This window comes from Hemiscyllium ocellatum, chromosome 25 (genome assembly GCF_020745735.1).
Source record: "Hemiscyllium ocellatum isolate sHemOce1 chromosome 25, sHemOce1.pat.X.cur, whole genome shotgun sequence".
In the NCBI taxonomy this organism is placed as follows: Eukaryota; Metazoa; Chordata; class Chondrichthyes; order Orectolobiformes; family Hemiscylliidae; genus Hemiscyllium; species Hemiscyllium ocellatum.
Genome location: NC_083425.1, coordinates 54,818,674 through 54,838,884, shown reverse-complemented (window position 1 = coordinate 54,838,884; position 20,211 = coordinate 54,818,674). Strand labels below are relative to the sequence as shown.

Below are 20,211 nucleotides of genomic sequence, written 5' to 3'. Positions count from 1 at the left end.
AACAAAGTAATCCTGACTAGCCAATCTGCTTTTTGTTTCTGATAGTGTTTAAGGGATAAATATTACCTTGGATACAATAGACAATAGACAATAGACAATAGGTGCAGGAGTAAGCCATTCAGCCCTTCGAGCCTGCACCGCCATTCAATATGATCATGGCTGATCATTCCTAATCAGTATCCTGTTCCTGCCTTATCTCCATAACCCTTGATTCCACTATCTTTGAGAGCTTTATCCAACTCTTTCTTAAATGAATCCAGAGACTGGGCCTCCACTGCCCTCTGGGGCAGACCATTCCATACATCCACCAGTCTCTCTGGGTGAAGAAGTTTCTCCTCATCTCTATCCTAAATGATCTACCCTGTATTTTTAAACTCTGTCCTATGGTTCGGCACTCATCCATCAGCGGAAGCATGTTTCATGCCTCCAGAGTGTCCAATCCTTTAATAATCTTATACGTCTCAATCAGAAGCCCTCTCAGTCTTCTAAACTCAAGGGTACACAAGCCCAGTTGCTCCAGTCTTTCAGTGGAAGGTAGTCCCGCCATTCCAGGAATTGACCTCGTGAACCTACGCTGCACTCCCTCAATAGCCAGAATGTCTTTCCTCAAATTTGGAGACCAGAACTGCACAGTACTCCAGGTGTGGTCTCACCAGGGCCCTGTACAGCTGCAGAAGCACATCTTTGCTTCAATATTCATTTCCTCTTGTTATGAAGGCCAGCATGCTATTAGCCTTCTTCACTACCTGCTGTACCTGCATGCTTACCTTCATTAACTGGTGTACAAGAACACCCAGATCTCTCTGTACTGTCCCTTTACCTAAATTGAATCCATTTAGGTAATAATCTGCCTTCCTGTTCTTGCCACCACAGTGGATAACTATACATTTATCCACATTAAACTGCATCTGCCATGCATCTGCCCACTCACCTAACTTGTCCAGGTCACCCTGTAATCTCCTAACATCCTCATCACATTTCACCCTGCCTCCAGCTTTGTATCATCAGCAAATTTGCTAATGTTATTGCTGATATCATCTTCTATATCATTAATATATATTGTAAAAACAAGGGATACTTCTCGGTGCAATTGTCCAGAGTAATGCCCTGAGACTTCATGCATGATAGGATAGTGAGGATGGTGATTGGGATGCTTTCCTTTATTAGTCAATGCATTGAGTCGAGGAGTTTGGAGGTCACTTTACAGCTGCACAGAACATTGGTTTGGCCGCTTTTGGAATATTGTGTTCAATTCTAGTCTCCCTGCTTTCAGAAGAATATCATGAAACTTGAAAAGATTCAGAAAGATTTACAAGAATGTTGCCAGGTTTGGAAGGTTTGAACTATAGGGAGAGGCTGAATAGGTCGGGGCTGCTTTCTCTGGAGCATTGGAGGCTGAGGGGTGACCTTATAGAAGTATATAAAATCATAAGGAGCATGGATAAATAGGCAAACTTTTTTCCCCAGGGTCAGGGAGTCCAAAACTAGAGGGCATAGGTTTAAAATGAGAGGGGAAAGATTTAAAAGGGACCTAAGGGGCAACTTTTTCACACAGAGGGTGGTACGTGTATGGAATGAGCTGCCAGAGGAAGTGGTGGAGGCTGGTACAATTGCAACATTTAAAAGTAATCTAGATGGGTATATGGATGGGAAGGGTTTAGAAGGATATGGGCCAAATGATGGCAAATGGGACTAGATTGGGTTGGGATATCTGGTCGGCATGGATGAGTTTGGACCAAAGGGTCTGTTTCCGTGCTGTACATCTCTATGACTCTGAGTGTAAAAAGAGGCATTTGTCTCACATAACAATATAGTTTATTGCATCATAGCACAATGTAAAGTTTAGTGTAATGATTGGGACTATAAGAAACACACTCAGTCCTCTTAGGAGCACGTGTAGATCTCAGCCAACACAGTGCAAAGACTATTTAACACCATCAGATGGGGTGGAGGGCTCTGTCACACAAATGTGAATTCCTTCAGAACTACCAGCCTGCACACTATTCGTGTCCACTGTTGTGTTTTGGGTGCAGTGCTGAGGGAGTGCTGCATTGCCAAGGTGCTGATGTTCAGGCGAAACGTTCAGTCACAGCTGAGTCTGAATCCTGGGAAGTTGTAAAACATCTCATAGGTGCTATTCAAACTAGAGCATCAAGAGGTTTCTGCCTGGGATTCTGGCCTGTTGTATTAACGTAATTAAAACAAACAATCACATTTCTGTCGACGGGATTTTGCTGTGCACAAATTGGCTACATATTGGCTTCCCAATACTATAATAGTGGCAACATGTCAAAAATGTACACTGTTGTTTGTAAATTGCTGTGGAACATCCAAAAGGTGTGATATAAATGTGAATCTTCCTTTCCAGAGTGCAACCCCTCGTGAGAGATCACCAGATTTCATGGGATAATAATCAACTGCCAAGTGCAAGAGACAGAGGGTCCAGTTATAGCAGAGATCAGAGATGTTAGATTCCGTTTTGGAATTTGTGATTCCTGCTGAGCATACCAGGATACTGAGTCCTTGAGTTTCCAACCCGTCTCCCTTCTGTGATCAGGCAGTGCTATTCCTAACCAATAGGATAGGTTTTGAAACCAGATCCTGACTCACATCCAACAACGAAGAGACATGCAATATGGCATTTTAAAAACAAGTTTTATTTCACAAAGAAATGACGGTTACAATTAAAAACCCTTTACATTATTTTGCTCATTATATTATGGTGTCTTCATAATTAATTATTTTGTAGACTTAAGTTTGAAGATTTGTGGAAACCAGGATTTGTTTTAAAAATGAGGTCAGTGAAAGACAGTGGATTTTTTTTAAGTAAGGCATTGCTTGGAAGTTACATGCCTCATTATGGCAGCTTGTTTATTGGGTTTATGGAGTAGTGTTTCCAAGTTTGTTTGGATTTTTCAGTTAGTAGCCAGACCAGGAAAGGGTGAAAGCTTCCCAGCTCAGCTGTCCTGATTCTGAAAAAAAACCCCTTTCGATGTTGTTCCAGTATTGCACTGTGGTTCCATCTGAACCCTGACTGTCCCTCTGATGAGCAGTACAGGGTTTCCATATGAAGAGTTATTGGCAAAGATCACAGAGACAGCTACATCCATTGACTCATCTACACATCCCAGATTGACATCTGTCTGAACATTCCACACTGCCTTTCTTTGTCTTCAAGACCTAAGATTTATTGGGCAGATCTGTGTATTTTCTTCCAAAAGTGAATCATTGAAAAGAAAAGTCAATTAGCTACCCTTTACCCAGTGTATTTGTGAGGGAGTGTCTGGAGTTAATTGAAGGTAAACATTTATATTTTCATATCATAAACAGTTAATCACTTTGCACCTTCATCGATTACATTTTGTTTTATAATCAATCAACACTTTGGAATTTATGAACTAAATCTCCTTGATCATAGAGTCCCTACAGCCATTCAAGTGCACACTAACCTTCTAAACAGCATCCCACCCAGACCCATCCCCCTATCCCATTTCTGTAACCCTGCACTCCCCATTGCTAATCCATCAAGCCTATACATTTCTGGACACAATGGATCAATCTAGCAAAGCCAATCCACCAAACCGGCCCATTTTTGGACTGTGGGAGGAAACCAGAACACCCAGAGAAAACCCATACTGACACAGGGAGAACGTGCAAACTCCACACAATCACCTCAGGGTGGGATTGAAGCTGGGTTCTTGGCACTGTGTGACAGCAATGCTAACGACTGAGCCATTGTCCCACCTACATAGCTCTTTCAATGTTTAATAGAGAGAAAGCAGAGGATTGGCCATTTTGGGAATTGGGTGAAAGAATTAAATTGGTTTGTGACATTTGGAGTATTGAGATTGGAGTGAATCAGTGCTTCATCTCCAACCTCGACCATAATAATTACCACTGCTGGGCTGAAATTATTCTCTTTAGAATTTGACAGCACACCTTTTCCTCTGTGTGTTGTGTTCAGCTTGTGACAGGTCCACATAGTGCATTGTTTAAGTTGTTCATGGGCAGCGGTACGACAGGACACATAATGGATCAGCGGTCAGTCAGCACTTAATTCAACCTGGTGCCTTTTCCCTCAATGAGCACACTGTACCCAGGAGGTGAATGGCTGGGGACAGTGAGGGGTGGGACTGTACAACATTTCACTCTGTTCTGCTCAAACCTGCCAAGGGTTTGGTGATGAGGGAGGGATGATAGCCCAGGAGAAACACATTGGTTCTGCTGTAATCAAATAAAACCTTCCCCCCGAAGACTGGAGAGACTGGAATCAGTTACTGGAATCAGTTACTCAATTCCCTGACAGTCCGGACTCCTCTCAGATGGGTTTGACTGGCCAGTTGCTGGTGACCTCTGTGACTGGGTCCATTCTGGGACAGTGGTGATTGGTGGCATTATTGAACCATGAGGGGAATCACAGTCAGGCTCCATTCTGTCCTCAATAAGGCTAACAGAGAGTGCGGGAGCAGCAGGAATTCTGTTTATCCAGCTGCTCTGGTTATTTACAGGAAGATGGCGGTGGAGTAGGGCTTTGAGACTGGGGCTCATCTGCTCCATCTGCTTTTCTCTTCAAGTTTTTAAAAATGTTTTTCTCTCTTTTCTCATTTCTTTTATCTTTTTGTTTTCAATTACCTCTTGTTGAAGAGCTTGATTGCGGCGATGACATCGTTGGCAGTGAGTGGGCCTAGCCGCATGGATTCGTGACAGCAGTGTTGGAAACGAGTTGGGTTGCCGGTGGCTTCTGTGTTGTTGAGATGGTCCCAGCGGCAATTCATCACATGCAACAACGGCTTCCCAGTGGCATCCACGGCTAGCACGGCAAAAGGGACATGTGCCCGCCCAACAGGCCTTTGGCTCATGGCAGAGCACTTAACAAAAAGGTCTCTAACATTGGACCCCATTTTTTCTTTATTTCATTAGCCTTTTTTTGCCTTCATGTTCTATGTTTCGGTTTATTTTTCTGTGTTTTGAGATGGCGCCGGACAGTGGCGAATCTGCACAACACTTCACACAATAATTATGATTTTTGTAAATGACTTGCATGAGGAAATGGAAGGGTGGGTTAGTAAGTTTGCTGATGACACAATGGTTGGTGGAGTGGTGGGTAGTGTGGAGAACTGCTGTAGATTGCAACGGGATACTGATAGGATACAGAACTGGGCTGAGAAGTGGCAGATGGAGTTCAACCTGGAAAAATGTGAAGTGATTCATTTTGGAACATCAAATTTGAATGTAGAATATAGAGCTGAAGGCAAGATTCTTGGTAGTGTGGAGGAACAGAGGATCTTGGGGTCCATGTCCATAGATCCCTCAAAGTTGCCACCAGGTTGATAGGGTTGTTAAAAAGGCATATGGTGTGTTAGCTTTCATTAAGGGGTTGAGTTTAAGAGCCGCGAGGTTATGCTGCAGCTCAATAGAGCCCTGGTTAGACCACACTTGGAATATTGTGTTCTGTTCTGGTCGCCTCATTATAGGAAGGGTGTGAAAGCCTTAGAGAGGGTGCAGAGGAGATTTACCAGGATGCTGCCTGGAGTGGAGGGCGTGTCTTATGGAGAAAGGTTGAGGGAGTTAGAGCTTTTCTCATGGAAGTGAAGAAGGGTGAGGTTCAGGGTGAGAGGGGAAAGGCATAAAAGGGACCCAAGGGGCAACTTTTCATTCAGACGGTGGTACGTGTATGGAATGAGTTGCCAGAGGAAATGGTGGAGGCTGGTACAATTGCAACATTTAAAAGGCATCTGGGTGGGGATATGAACAGGAAGGGATTAGAGGATATGGGCCAAGTGCTGGCAAAGGGGACTAGATTGGGTTAGGATAACTGGCTGGCATGTATGAGTTGGACCAAAAGGTCTGTTTTTGTGCTGCACATTTCTATGATAGAGGTGTACAAGCTGATGAGAGGCACAGGTAGAGTGGATAGTCAGAGACTTTTTTGCAGAGTGGAAATCCCAAGGGGGCATAATTTTAAGGTGATTGGAGGAAGATTTAGGGAAGATGTCAGAGGCAGGTTCATTGCAGAGAGGGTGGTGGGTGTGTGGAATGCACTGATGGCGGTGATAGTAGAGTCAGAGACATTAGGGACATTTAAGTTTGGAGAAGCACATGGAAGATAGTACAATGTAGGGCATGTGGGTTAGTTTGATCTTAGACTAGGATAAAAGGTTGGCACAACATCAAGGGCCAAGGGACCAGTGCTTGTGCTGTACTGTTCTATGTTCGAGGTTCTAATAAATGAATCAAATCAATCTCTGATCATTATTATTGATAGTCACAGGTGAGGTGCCGGAAGACTGGAGGTTGGCAAACGTGGTGCCACTGAATAAGAAGGCGGTAAAGACAAGCCAGGGAACTATAGACCGGTGAGTCTGGCATTGGTGGTGGGCAAGATGTTGGAGGGAATCCTGAGGGACAGGATGTACATGTATTTGGAAAGGCAAGGACTGATTAGGGATAGTCAACATGGTTTTGTGCGTGGGAATTCATGTCCCACAAACTTGATTGATTTTTTTGAAGAAGTAACAAAGAGGATTGATGAGGGCAGAGCAGTAGATGTGATCTATATGGACTTCAGTAAGGCATTTGACAAGGTTCCCCATGGGTGACTGGTTAGCAAGGTTAGATCTCATGGAATACAGGGAGAACTAGCCATTTGGATACAGAACTGGCTCAAAGGTAGAAGACAGAACATGGTGTTAGAGGGTTGTTTTTCAGACTGGAGGCCTGTGACCAGTGGAGTGCCACAATGATTGGTGCTGGGCCCTCTACTTTTTGTAATTTACATAAATGATTTGGATGCAAGCATAAGAGGTACAGTTAGTAAGTTTGCAGATGACACCAAAATTGGAAGTGTAGTGGACAGCGAAGAGGATTACTTCAGATTACAACAGGATCTGGATCAGATGGGCCAGTGGGCTGAGAAGTGGCAGATGGAGTTTAATTCAGATAAATGCGAGGTGCTGCACTCTGGAAAAGCAAATCTTAGCAGGAATTATACACTTAATGGTAAGGTCCCAGAGAGTGTTGCTGAACAAACAGACCTTGGAGTGCAGGTTCATAACTCCTTGAAAGTTGAGTCGCAGGTAGATAGGATAGTGAAGAAGGTGTTTGGTATGCTTTCCTTTATTGGTTAGAGTATTGAGTACAGGAGTTGGAAGGTCATGTTGCGGCTGTACAGGACATTGGTTAGGCCACTGTTGGAATATTGCGTGCAATTCTGGTCTCCTTCCTATTGGAAAGATGTTGTGAAACTTGAAAGGGTTCAGAAAAGATTTACAAGGATGTTGCCAGTGTTGGAGGATTTGAGCTACAGGGAGAGGCTGAACAGGCTGGGGCTGTTTTCCCTGGAGCATTGGAAGCTGAGGAATGACCTTATAGAGGTTTATGAAATCATGAGGCACATGGATAGGATAAATAGGCAAAGCATTTTCCCTGGGGTTGGGGGAATCCAGAACTAGAGGGCATAGGTTTAGGGTGAGAGGGGAAAGATATAAAAGAGACCTAAGGGGCAACTTTTTCACATGGAAGATGGTATGTATATGGAATGAGCTGCCAGACGATGTGGCGGAGGCTGGACAATTGCAACATTTAAAAGACATCTGGATGGGTACATGAATAGGAAGGGTTTACAGGAATATGGGCCGGGTGCTGGCGAATGGGACTAGATTAGGTTAGGATAACTGGTCAGTATGGACAAGTTGGACTGAAGGGTCTGTTTCCATGCTGTTCATCTCTATAACTCTAAATCCTGCTGTCAGAAGTAATGTGTTTTGGTATGTTGGCCTTTGTAGTAAGAGGATTTGAGTACAGGTGCAGGGATGTTTTGTCACAATTGTACAGGGCCTTGGTGAGACCACACCTGGAGTATTGTGTGTAGTTTCGGTCTCTCTATCTCGGGAAGGATATTCTGGCTATGGACAGAGTGCCACAAAGCTTCACCAGGCTGGTTCCTGAGACAACAGGCCTGAAGAGAGACAGGATCAGTTAGCATGATATTCACTTGGAGTTTAGAAGAGTGAGGTTCCTAGAAACCTACAAAAGTCGAACAGGAGGAGACAGAGTGAATCCAAAATGGGTGGTCCTAATGAGTGGGGTGTCCAGAAGCAGGGGTCACACTCTCAGGATACAAGGCCTCATTTAGGACTGAGATGTGGAGACCTGGAGCCTGTGGTATTGTCTGCTGCAGAAAACGGTTGAGGCTGACACACTGAAGGAGCTCGATACAGCTGTTTGTGGTGAAGGGACAGAAGAGAGTGGGGAGAGAGCGGGAACAGCGAGTTGGTTTATCAGCGATGGTCTTACTGAGTGGCAGACCAGCCTCAAAGGGCCGAATGGCCTGCTTCTATTTTCAAGGTTGCTGAGTCATGGTTTTCCAATTGCCTGTTGAGTTAGAGGGTGAGCTGAACATGGTCTGGTATCTGTTTTAGCAAATGAGGTAGACCTCGAGTAGGCAGGCAGCTGAGTGCATCCTGTAGAATATTCCCAACGGAAGGCCAATATTGACTACAGTTGCCCAGATTTGGAAGCCGTAAAAACTTTCTTCAAGACCGTTAGCAAAATGCGGTCGAGCCCCAAAAGCCGGCAGGATCCAGAACTAAGGAGAGAAAGTCAGAATTTCAAAATCCTGCTAAACCTTAGATAAAGAAGTCAAGGACAGTCAGCCCCCTCGTCAATCTCTCTCTCTCTCTCTCTCTCTCTCTCTCTCTCTAACCCATTGTAACCTGCATCCTTACATTACTGCAGATAAAGCTCAAATTAATGGATTTCCTTCAGGAAACAACTTGCATTTATATAGCCTTTTCAAAATCATAAAACGTCCCAAAGAGCCAATCAGATGCACAGAGACAGTGAGCCACTGAAGGATACCAAGTTTGACCAGAGTTCAAGTTTGACCAGAGAGGGTGCTGAAGGGAATCAGAGAGAGGAAGTGAAGCAGAGAGGTTTAGGAAGGGAATTCCACAGCTCTGGAACTCTGAGAGTTGAAGGAAGGTTTGCTGGTAGAGGGGTGAAGGAAGTGGGAAATGGAGTAGAGGTTCAGATTTCAAATGCTGCAGAGACCTTGGAAGATATTAGACAGACATGGAGGGATGAGGCCATATTGAAAATACATGCAAACCAGGAATGAGAGGAGGCCATTGAGCCCTTTGACCCCGCTCTGCTATTCAATATGAGCATGGCTGATCTGATTGGAACCTCAATTCACATTCCCATTTCCCCTGAGAAGCTTTCAGCTCCTTGTGGGTCAAGATCTATTCCACCTCTATCTTACAAATATCAAGGACACAGGAAAGAGCTCAAAAGATTCATGACCCTCTGCCTAATCTCGATTGTAAATGGGCAGTCCCTGGTTTTTTAATAGGTGACTCCTAGTTCTCGATCCTCCCAGAAGAGCAAACCTCCTCTCCACATCCACTTGTCACATCTAACTCTTCCAACCTCCAGCAGGTACAAGAGTAGTCAATTCAACCTTTCTGTGCGTATTTGTCTACTAAACCTTCTCTGAACTATTTCCAACACATTAACATCCCTCAATACGTACACTGGCCAATGCTGTACACAGGACTCCAGACACAGTCTCACCAACACCCTCCCTACTCCTGCATCCAATTCCCCTCACATTAACCACAACATTCTATGAGCCTTCCTGATTACTTGCTGTACCTGCACATGAACCTCCTGTGATTCATGCACCAGGATAAACCTGTTTGAATCTCAGAACTTTATGGTCTTTTAACCTCTCACCATTTAGATAATATGTTTTTTTTCCCCATTCTTTCTGCCAGCATGGGTCATATTTCCCAGATGCCCACGTGGTACTCCATTTGCCAGATCTTTGCTCACTCACGAACCTATCCACATCCTTTTGCAGGTTCCTTCAGTCCCCTTCACTACACGGTTTCCAATCATTCTTGGTGTCATCAGCACACTTAACTCCACACCTTCAATTACCTCATCATTCCTGTAAATTGTAAAGAGTTCAGGCCCCAGCACCAGTATCTGTGCCACGCCAATCATCATAGCTCACTCATCTGAAAAAGACCCATTTATTCCGACTCTTTGCTTCCTGTTTGCCGGCCAATCTTTTGTCCATGCTAATATGTTCCACATGACCTTTTAATTTCTCTAATAACCTCTGATGTAATACCTTATGGAATGCCTTCTGGAATTCTAAATGCAAGATATCGGCTAATCCCTGTTTATCAACAACACAAGTTTCTTTGTCAAAGGACTCCAATAAATGTGATTTTCCTTTGACAAAACCATGATGACTCTGCCAGATTTACTCGAGTCTTTCGGTGTAGTCTTGTATATTAGCTTCAAGTGTTGCCCTATGATAGACATTAAGCTAACCTGCCTGGAGCTTCCTGCTTCCTGTCTCCTTCCCTTTTTATATGAATAACTTCCATTTGCTACCTTCAATCGAATTGAACATTTTCTGCATCAACTATCTCAGGAGCTTCATCTTAAAAGACCGGAGAGATCCATCAGACGCAGGCACTTGGCAGCTCCAGTAATTTACACTCTACCTTCTCTGGTCATTGTGAATTTGTTGCTCCCTCACTTTCATTTCCTGATTTATTGCTGCTTCTGGAATGTTACAGAAGAGTACAGCTGACCATTCCTGATGAAGGGCTCTGGCCCGAAACTTCGAATTTCCTGTTCCTTGGATGCTGCCTAACCTGCTGTGCTTTAACCAGCAACACATTTTCAGCTCTGATCTCCAGCATCTGCAGACCTCACTTTTTACTACCAGCTGACCATTTAGCCCATCATATCTGTGCTGACCATGATGCTATTCTAATCTAATCCCATTTGCCTTGACATGGTCCATATCCCTGTATTCTCTGCTTGTTTATGTCTCTGCTGAAATGCCATCATAAACATTGCTATCGCGTCTGCTTCTAACCAGCGCCCCCCCCCCCCAAGCACATTCCAGCCACCTACCATCTTCTCTGTAAAAAAAAACTTTCCTCGCACATCCCCTTTGAACTTTCCCCTCTCATCTTAAACCTATGCCCCCTAATATTTAACATTTCCACTCTGGGAAAAATACTCTGACTATCCACCTCCTCATCATTTTTTATACATCTAACAGGTCATGCCTCAGCCTCATGTGTAAACAATCCAAGTTTGTCCAACCCCTCTAACCCTGGCAATATCCTGGTTAAACCCTCTCTGAAGCATCTGCATCCTTCCCATAGCATGGTGACCAGAACTGCAGGCAATAGTGATGACTGTTAAATAATACATCTTCAATTCATCAGCCATTTCCTGATTTTCCATGATTAACTCCCCAGACTCACTTTCCAAAGCGATCAATACCTTATTGTGTTACCTCACAAATCAGTTTGTGTCTTTTTCATCGGGTTCCGCGGTGGGTTTCTGTGTAATGGAGTCATTAGCTATAATCACAGAGTTTTCCCTGGTCCCATAAACACAGTGGGAACATGAGAGTTTTAAAGTATATAGACCTCATGGTGGCTTGCACAGAATCTGACAGAGACCTGGAATGCGTCGGAGAGATGATCACAGATTGGTTGCTCATTGATGGATGAACTCAGCTACTTTGGCCCTCTCAGTGAGATATGTCCAGTCCATTGCCCCCTGCAGGTGGGGGCAGGCAGCTACATTACTGAACCTTACCGTCTGAGCCTCAGCACTGACCCCATCACTGGGGAAACGAGTTGAAGTGATCTGGCATAAATGGCTCACAATCTTGATACATTTGTGGGTGATCTATTGAAAGATCCCAGAGGGGCTCCCCCAGTGGCTCCCTGGAATGAGCCAGTCACATAACAGTCCAACAGCAACAGGGATAGAATGGCCACCCATTTCATGGTTTACAGCTTAGTCACTGAATCCTGGGACATCCACAGCCAGTGCTGACATTGTCCCTCGCTTAGCAGAAGGAAATAGCCCTGAGGACAAAAGTCTCTAGCCTTCCTGTGCCTCCAGCACTTCCTGAGGGCCCTTCAGCTGTGACCCCTTCATGTTGAGGCTGCTCAGGTTCTGCTGGAGGTTACTGCCATTCTGGGCTTGCTGCTGCATTACAGTGAGAGGTGCTAGTGCAATGCAAAGTGTAGCATGGCCTTGCAGATACAGACTGTAAATGGATCAGTGCCATGATGGTGCAGTGAGGCTGGCACATGGTGGATGCCAGTGTCCATGGACATGGAGTATGCATGCGTGATCCCTGCTCATGGAACAGACCCTGAGACGTTGGTCTTGATGTCCAAGATGGCGACCTGAGAAGCAAGTGGCAACCTGGAATCTTTCATCTTGGGTATTCTAAGCAACCTTCCTATGTGGCAGGTGGTGGAATGGGAGGCTGCAGGTTAATGAGGTATGGTTTATTAAGCTGTTAACGAATGATAAACCATATTAATCAGCATCTCACCACTCACCAGTGAGAATTCCGTCTCTATATCCAACACGTATTTGGAAATTGGGACTCCTTGCTCTTGACATTGAGGAGGTCCTCGTTGAACATCTTGCCTGATTTTCCAAAATTCCTTGCCATGACTGATATCATTCAGGGGCTGGGAAATTTTCTCCCCTTGCATTTCAAATATTTGTAGAAACTCTGACCATCTCTTTTTATATTTCTAACTGACTTTCTCTTGTATTCTAATTCTTCCCGATTGTCATTTTTGCTGTAATCGGTCGTAGAGCCGTACAGCATAGAAACAGACCCTTCCGACTAGTCCATGCTGAACATAATCAAAAACTAAATAGTCCCACCCTGCCTGCTCCTGGCCCATATCCCTCCAACCCTTTCCTAGTTATGTGCTTATCTAAATGTCCTTTAAATGTTCTAATTGTATCAAATCCCCCACTTCCTCAGGGGGTTCAATGTATGTGAACTTCCCTCTGTGTTAAAAATTTGCTCCTCATGTCTTTTTATAATCTCTGCCCTCACACTTTAAAAATGTGCCCCTTTGTCAGGAAATCCCCCACTCGTGGGAAAAGACAGCCACCATTAACTGTATCCATATGCCTCATTATTTTATAAACTTCTCTAAGGTCACCTCTGAGCCGCCTACGCTCCAGTGACAAAATTCTTTATATTCGGTCGAGTTTCTGACCTGCCATCTGTCCTTTCATGATTCTAAGCTTTTTCTTTAAGTTTCAAATTACTTTTAACCTTTCCAACCAACCACAGATGGTGGATTTTCCCTTTGAATTGTCCTTACTTGTTGGAATGTATTTATTCTGTATTTCTGAACAATCCCTTTAAAATGAGCCTCTGTATCTCTATTGAATTATTCTTTAGAACATTTCATTTTGTTAGTTTTGCTTTCATGTCTTCAGGTACACCAGCAACAGTTCTCTTTCAGGCAACCCCAGGGCATCAATGTGGACTTCAACAGTTTCCTCATTTCCCCTTCCCCCACCTCATCCTAGTTTCAAACTTCCAGCTCAGCACTGTCCCCATGACCTGTCCGGACTTGTCCTACCTGCCTATCTTCTTTTCCACCTATCCACTCCACCCTCTCCTCCCTGACCTATCACCTTCATCCCCTCCCCCACTCATCCATTGTACTCTATGCTACTCTCTCCCCACTCCCACCCCCCTCTAGCTTATCTCTCCACACTTCAGGCTCACTGCCTTTATTCCTGAGGAAGGGCTTTTGCCCGAAACATCGATTTCGCTGCTCGTTGGATGCTGCCTGAACTGCTGTGCTCTTCCAGCACCACACAATCCAGAATCTGGTTTCCAGCATCTGCAGTCATTGTTTTACCATACTCACCTTGGACCCACTCTTCTCTCCCTCAAAGCAAAAATTAACTGTGTTATCACTCCTCCCACCGAGAGGCACCTTCTCTGTGAGATCATTAATTAATTCTATCTCATTATACACTATCAGCTGGAGTGCAGCTTGCACACTGGTCAGTCCCAGAAAGGGATGTTCTCAGAAATTAAAATCACCTGATTATTGCTATATCTTTCTGAGAAGCTTCCATAATTTCTTCCTTTTTGCCCCATGCCACCCCTCACTGGGATAACATGCTGGAAATCAAGTCCCACTAACCCCAGAGTCTTCACAAAAGTTACAGTTTTATATTAATGTGCATAAAGTCCCTATTGTACCTGACAGACAGACTCAGGTTGACAGAGTGTATGGACCAGGTTTCTGTATGAACCAGAAACTATTACAAATTATTCTCCTAATTTTCCTCTGACTAATGCACATAACCTACACATCCCTGAACACTATGGGCAATTTAGCACAGCCAATTCACCCAACCTGCACATCCATGGATTGCGGGAGGAAACTGGAGCACCCGGAGGAAACCTACACAGACACGAGGAGAACGTGCAAACTCCACACAGACAGTCACATGAGGCTGGAATTGAACCCGGGACTCTGGCGCTATAAGGCAGCAGTGCTAACCAGTTTTGTTGAGGCTGTACTCATCCAGGCAAATGTGGAGTATTACATCACATTCCTGACTTGTGCCTTGTCAAGATGTGGACAGGCTTTGGGGAGTCAGGAGGTGAGTTATTTGCCTCAGTATTCCTTACCTCAGAAGTGTCCTTGTAGCCACTGCATTTATGTGGTGAGCCCAGTTGAGTTCCTGATCCTAAATAATGATATGGTGGGGGGAGGGGTGTGGTGGTGGTGGCGGGTAAATGATGGTAGCACCATTGAATGTCAAGTGGTGGTGGTTAGATGGTGATGGTCATAGCCTGGCAATTGTGTGCCATAAATGTTATTTGCCATTTGACATGGACTGAGGAGTCACGAATGGTGCTGAACATTGTGCAATCATCAGTGAACATCCTCACTTCTGACCTTACAATGGAGGGAAGGTCATTGATGAAGCAGCTGAAGATGGTTGGACCTAAGACACTACCCTGAAGAACTCCTGCAGAGATGTCCTGGAGTTGAGATGACTGACTTCCAACAACAATGACCATCTTCCTATATGTCAGGTCTGACTCTAACCAGCAGAGAGTTTGCCCTCTCATACCCATTGATTCCAGCTTTGCTCGGGCTCCTTGATGCCACACTCGGTTGAATGTAGCCTTGACTTCAAAGGGCTGTCCCTCTTCCCTCCCCTCTGGAATTCAGCTGCACTGACCATGTTTGAACAGAGGCTGTAATGGGGTCAAGGAGCTGAGTGACCCTGGTGGACCCCAAACCGGACATCACTGAGCAGGTTATTGCTGAGCTGGTACTGCTTGATAGCACTGTTGATGATACCTTCATTTTACTGATGTTTGAGAGTAGGCTGATGGGACGGTAATTAAGTGTTGTTGCACAATAGAGACCTTAGAGTTCAGTTTCTTAGCTTCTTGAAAGTAAAGTCGCAGGTAGGCAGGACAGTGAAGAAAGCAATTGGTATGCTTGTCTTTATTGGTTGGTGCATTGTGTTGCAGCTGTACAGGATATTGGTTAGGCTGTTTTTGGAATACTGCATTCAGTTCTGGTCTCCCTGCTATAGGAAGGACGTTGTGAAGTTTGAAAGGGTTCAGAAAAGATTTACAAGAATGTTGTCAGGGTTTGAGCTAAGGAGAGAGGCTGAATAGGCTGGGGCTGATTTCTTTGGAGTGTCAGAGGCTGAGGGTTGACCTGATAGAGATTTATAAAATCCATAAGGGGCATGGAGGGGATGAATAACCAAGATTTTTTCCCCAGGGTAGCAGAGTCCAAAGTTAAAGGACATAGGGTTAAGGTGAGAGGGAAAAAGTTTAAAAGGGACCTCAGGAGCAATGTTTTCACGCAGAGGGTGGTGCATGTGTGAAATGATCTGCCAGAGGAAGTGATGGAGGCTGGTACAATTACACCATTTAAAAGACATATGGATGGTTTATGAGTAGGAAGGGTTTAGAGGGATATGGACCAAATGCTTGTAAATGGGACCAGATTTAGTTAGGAAAACTGGTTGGCATAGAGGAGTTGGATCGAAAGGTCTATTTCCATGCTGTACAGCTCTATGACTCTAAGATTCTACAGGTAAATTATTATGAACAGTTAATGTATAGCTACTGATTAAAACTGTAACTACTTCATGTACTCACTGTCCTATCCATGTGTTCAGACAGGTATAGATGACAAGGCATTGGTGTTATGGCTGTAGGGAGAAAAGCCATGAGAAGGTCCCTGTTGGTCCCTGTTGACAGGGAGTTTAATGGTCCCTGTTGACAGGGGTCACTGAGTTGATCCTTTTGGTTTGTCAGGAAAGTGCTCCTCAGTATTCCTATCCCAGGATTTTCACTTGATGGAGGAGGCACAGAGCGACTGGTTCACAACTTATAAAGTCTCTGACTTATTGGTTAAAAGCAGCAGCTGATAGCAACTGGTGAGAGAAAATAAATTGGCTTTCTTCAGCCCTTTGGGTATTTTCTACTTCAGACAGACATGCCACTTCCCCTTCTGGATGTCCAAAGGCTTCTGGTCATATCATGCAGATGAACAGGTTGGTCAGTAAGCCGGGAGCCAATCGTATCACTGTTAGCAGGCAGTCGAATCCTCTTACAAGGATGCCTTCCTTGAAGAAGCTCTCTTCCTCCCTCTACAAGGATTTATTCCTGATGAAGGGCTTATGCTCGAAACGTCGAATTCTCTATTCCTGAGATGCTGCCTAACCTGCTGTGCTTTGACCAGCAACACATTTGCAGCTGTGATCTCCAGCATCTGCAGACCTCATTTTTTACTAGCAGGCAGTCATTGTCATCCACAGCTAACCAAGTCAGCTGCTAACGTCAGCCAAATCTCACTTCGCACGCATACTCAGTGCCAGCCTGTTTGCAACCAACCGCACCCACTACTTCAACAAAACGGCAGTGTAAACACCACTCACAATGAGTTCCACTGACTTGCTTTTAAAAGCTGCAGCAACCTCTCTCGTAATTCCTGGGTTTTTAAAACATATCTTTGCCCATTTCAGCATGAACACGAAAAAGACCAAAAGACACGGTCTTCCCATCATCATACAAATGTACTTCCTGTTAAGAGGAGTGCACATCACAACTTTGATGTATCATTTCTCATTTCTAACCAAACACTTTCTGTTTTCCAGAGTTAAAGCCATCCATTTCTACAGTATAATCCCAGCATTAATGAACAGAGCCATCCCTCTACTTTTCCCTACCTTCCCGTCCTTCCTAAGTGTCCTGTACCCTTCAGTAACTCGAACTCCCCGAACAAAGCTACTAAGGGTCTACAGAAAACATCACAGCCAAGGCTGATCGATCTTATTTGGGTGAGGCATATTAGACCAAAGATTCAGAAGTTGAATCAGTCATGACCTTGTTAAATTGTGAATAGGCTGGAAGGGCTGACTGGCCTCTCCCCGGCCTTGTGTTCCTCTAACTATATGTTGAAAAGGAGGAGACGGTGCCAATCACTGGAAAAGACTCAAACATTTCATTCAGGTAGCTGTGCTTCAGAGACACCCCCACCAAAAACAAACTGACCAGTCACTCATCTCAATGATCCCTTATAAGATGTTGCTAACTCTTAGCCTGTCAGCTCTATGACAGTTACCACACTTTGGAAGCAAAGCCATTGGTTCTCTTGATGTTGCAAAAAGCTCAAGCACTCAAACTTACAATGACATTGGACAAGAGTAAAAATGCAGACACCTCCTTCAGGATCCGTCGTTTGGAGCTGAGCCTGTTAGCAGGGACAAAGAGTTGATCTTCCTGAGTTTGGGATGTACTCTCCAGATGGCTTGAACCAGTTTCCTGATGAACGATGATTCCGGTTGGGTTGGAGCTAGTTTGAGAAAGGGGATTCTGGATGCAAAATTCCATGGCATCCCCAGTGAGGCAATGGGTAGTATTCACAATGGCAAGACCCTGACTGTTAGAATTCCTGACATCAGGGTGAGTCTCCTCCGCAAATGGTTTCCTACTTAAACCCTCGGTGATGAAGGCGTTCTGCAGAACATGTTGGGAGATGGTGAAGACAGAGAAGAGCAGGTTCAGGGCACTCAGCAGCTCGAAGGGTTGGATGGATACAATCGCCACCAGGCTGAAGTACGAGATTAGAAACTGGCCCAACGCTGCCCAAAGCAAGAGTGCCAAGTCCAGATGCCTGGCTGGGCTCTTGTCACTGTTACTGCCCCTTCGGTCAAACCGGTGCACGCAGCAGCCCACCACGGCAACGATGGTGGACAGAGCAAGAGCCACAATGTTAAAGAGGTAGTAAGCAGTCAGAGCCCAGCTCTCTCCTCCTTCATCCGTCACTTCCACCTCGTAGAGAATGAAGATTGCCAGACCAATCAGGATCTCAGCAGTCCCGAGGCTTGGGCCTAGCAAGAGGCCATGGAAATGGAGTTGGCGATGGGCCGGGTGCTCCTGTTCCCCGATCGACCTGCCCACGTTCTTCCACATCACACCAAGCATGGTGGAGGCAAACAGACTGTACTCAATGTTGAAAGGGTATAAGTAGTAATAACCAGTCTGGAAGATGAGGCAGATATTGGTGGAGCAGAGACATCCCTCGTCCACACCACCTTAAAGAGCAAAAGGAGACATTGTTTTCAGTAAACAGCTTCTGTATTCGCAGAGGAGAAAAGTAGCTGGGGTTTTCAGTTGAGATGTTAAGGTTCTAGAATGTGTTAAGACTAATAAGAAGGAGTTATTTGACATTTTAACAGGCATAAATCCCCAGGACTGGATGAGATGTATCCCAGGCTGCAATGGGAGGCAAGGGAAGAGATTGCTGGGGCTCTGGCAGAGTTTTTTAATGTTTCACTGGCCACAGGTGAAGTGCTGGATGACTGGAGGAGAGCTAATGTGGTCCCTTTGTTCAAGGAGAGCAGCAGGGATAGGCCAGGTGGTGACAGGCCTGTTAGTCTGACATCAGTGGGAATTATGGGAAAATATTCTGAAGGACAGGATTAATCAATACTTGGAAAGGCAGGAATCGATCAGGTGTAGTCAGTACAGATTTGTTAGAGGGATATCCAGTCTGACAAATTGACTTTTTTGAAAAGGTGACTAAACATGATGATGAGGGTATGTAGTTGATATGGTTTACATAGTCTCAAAGGAGAAAGTGAGGTCTGCAGATGCTGGAGATCGGAGCTGAAAATGTGTTGCTGGAAAAGCGCAGCAGGTCAGGCAGCATCCAAGGAGCAGGAGATTCGACGTTTCGGGCATAAGCCCTTCATCTGGAATCCATAGTCTCAGTAAGGCTTTTGACAAGGTCCCACATGGAAGGCTGATCCAGATCCAAGGCAAGTTGGCAAACTGAATCCAAAATTAGCTTACAAATAGGAGGCAAAGGGTAATGGTGGAGGGTTATGTACCACAGAGTTTGGTGCTGGGACCCTTGCTGTTTGTTATGTACATTAATAACGTGGATTTGAATGTAGAAAGTATACTCAGTAATTTTGCAAATGTCATAAAAATTGATGATGTTGATAACAAGGAGGATGGTCTCAGGCTACAATCTGACATTGATCAGCTGGTAAATTGGGTAGACAAATGGCAGATGGAATTCAATCTGGACAAGTGTGACATATTTTGGGAGGTTTAGTAAAGGCGGGAAATACACAATGAGTGGTAGGTGCCTGTGGAGTACTGAGGAACAAAGAGACTTTGGTGTACAAGTTCACCGATTCCTGATAGTGCCAGCGCAGTCAGACAGGCAGGTGAAAATTCCACATAGGATGTTTGCCTTCATTAGCTGGGGCATAGAATATTGGAGCAAGAAAGTTTTGTTCCCCCTTCATAAAACACTGGTGAGGCCACGGATGGAACACTATGTGCAATTCTCGGAAGGACATGATTGTATTGATGAGCAGGCAGAGGAGGTTCACCAGGATGTTGTCTGGGATGGAAAGTCTCCGTTATGAGGAGAAACGGGATCGGCTGGGCATGTTTTCCTCAGAGCAGAGGGAATACAGATTGAAGTATAAAACGTATGAGAGGCACAGACAGGGTAGATTGTTAGAATCTCATCCCCATGCCTAAGACCAGAGGATATAAGTTTAAGGGGAGGAACATGTGGTTTGGAGGAGATCTGGGAGAGTTTTGTTACCCAGACAAGGGTAGAAATATAGAACGTGCTGTCCGAGAGGATGCAGGATGTAGAAACTTCCACACTATTTCAGAATCATCTGGATAAATAATTAAAATATCAGGTCATGGACCAAGTGAGGGTCGATGAGATTAGTGATTATTTTTTATTAGTTCACAGGGTGAGGACATCTCTATCTAGGCACCATTTATTGCCCAGTGAGCAGTTAACGGTCAAA

General features: G+C 44.8%; 1 protein-coding gene across 1 annotated transcript in view; it reads right to left on the bottom strand.

The window, feature by feature from the left end:
- Window positions 1–8,416: 8,416 nt before the first annotated feature.
- LOC132827717 (proton channel OTOP2-like) overlaps window positions 8,417–20,211 on the bottom strand; it is a 92,742-nt gene continuing 80,947 nt past the window's right edge. The window contains exons 5-6 of the mRNA XM_060844401.1: window positions 17,555–18,462; window positions 8,417–8,587 (exon numbers count right to left, since the gene is read on the bottom strand). Of these exons, the coding sequence (XP_060700384.1) occupies window positions 8,417–8,587; window positions 17,555–18,462 (1,079 nt within the window). The remainder of the gene's footprint in view (window positions 8,588–17,554; window positions 18,463–20,211) is intronic.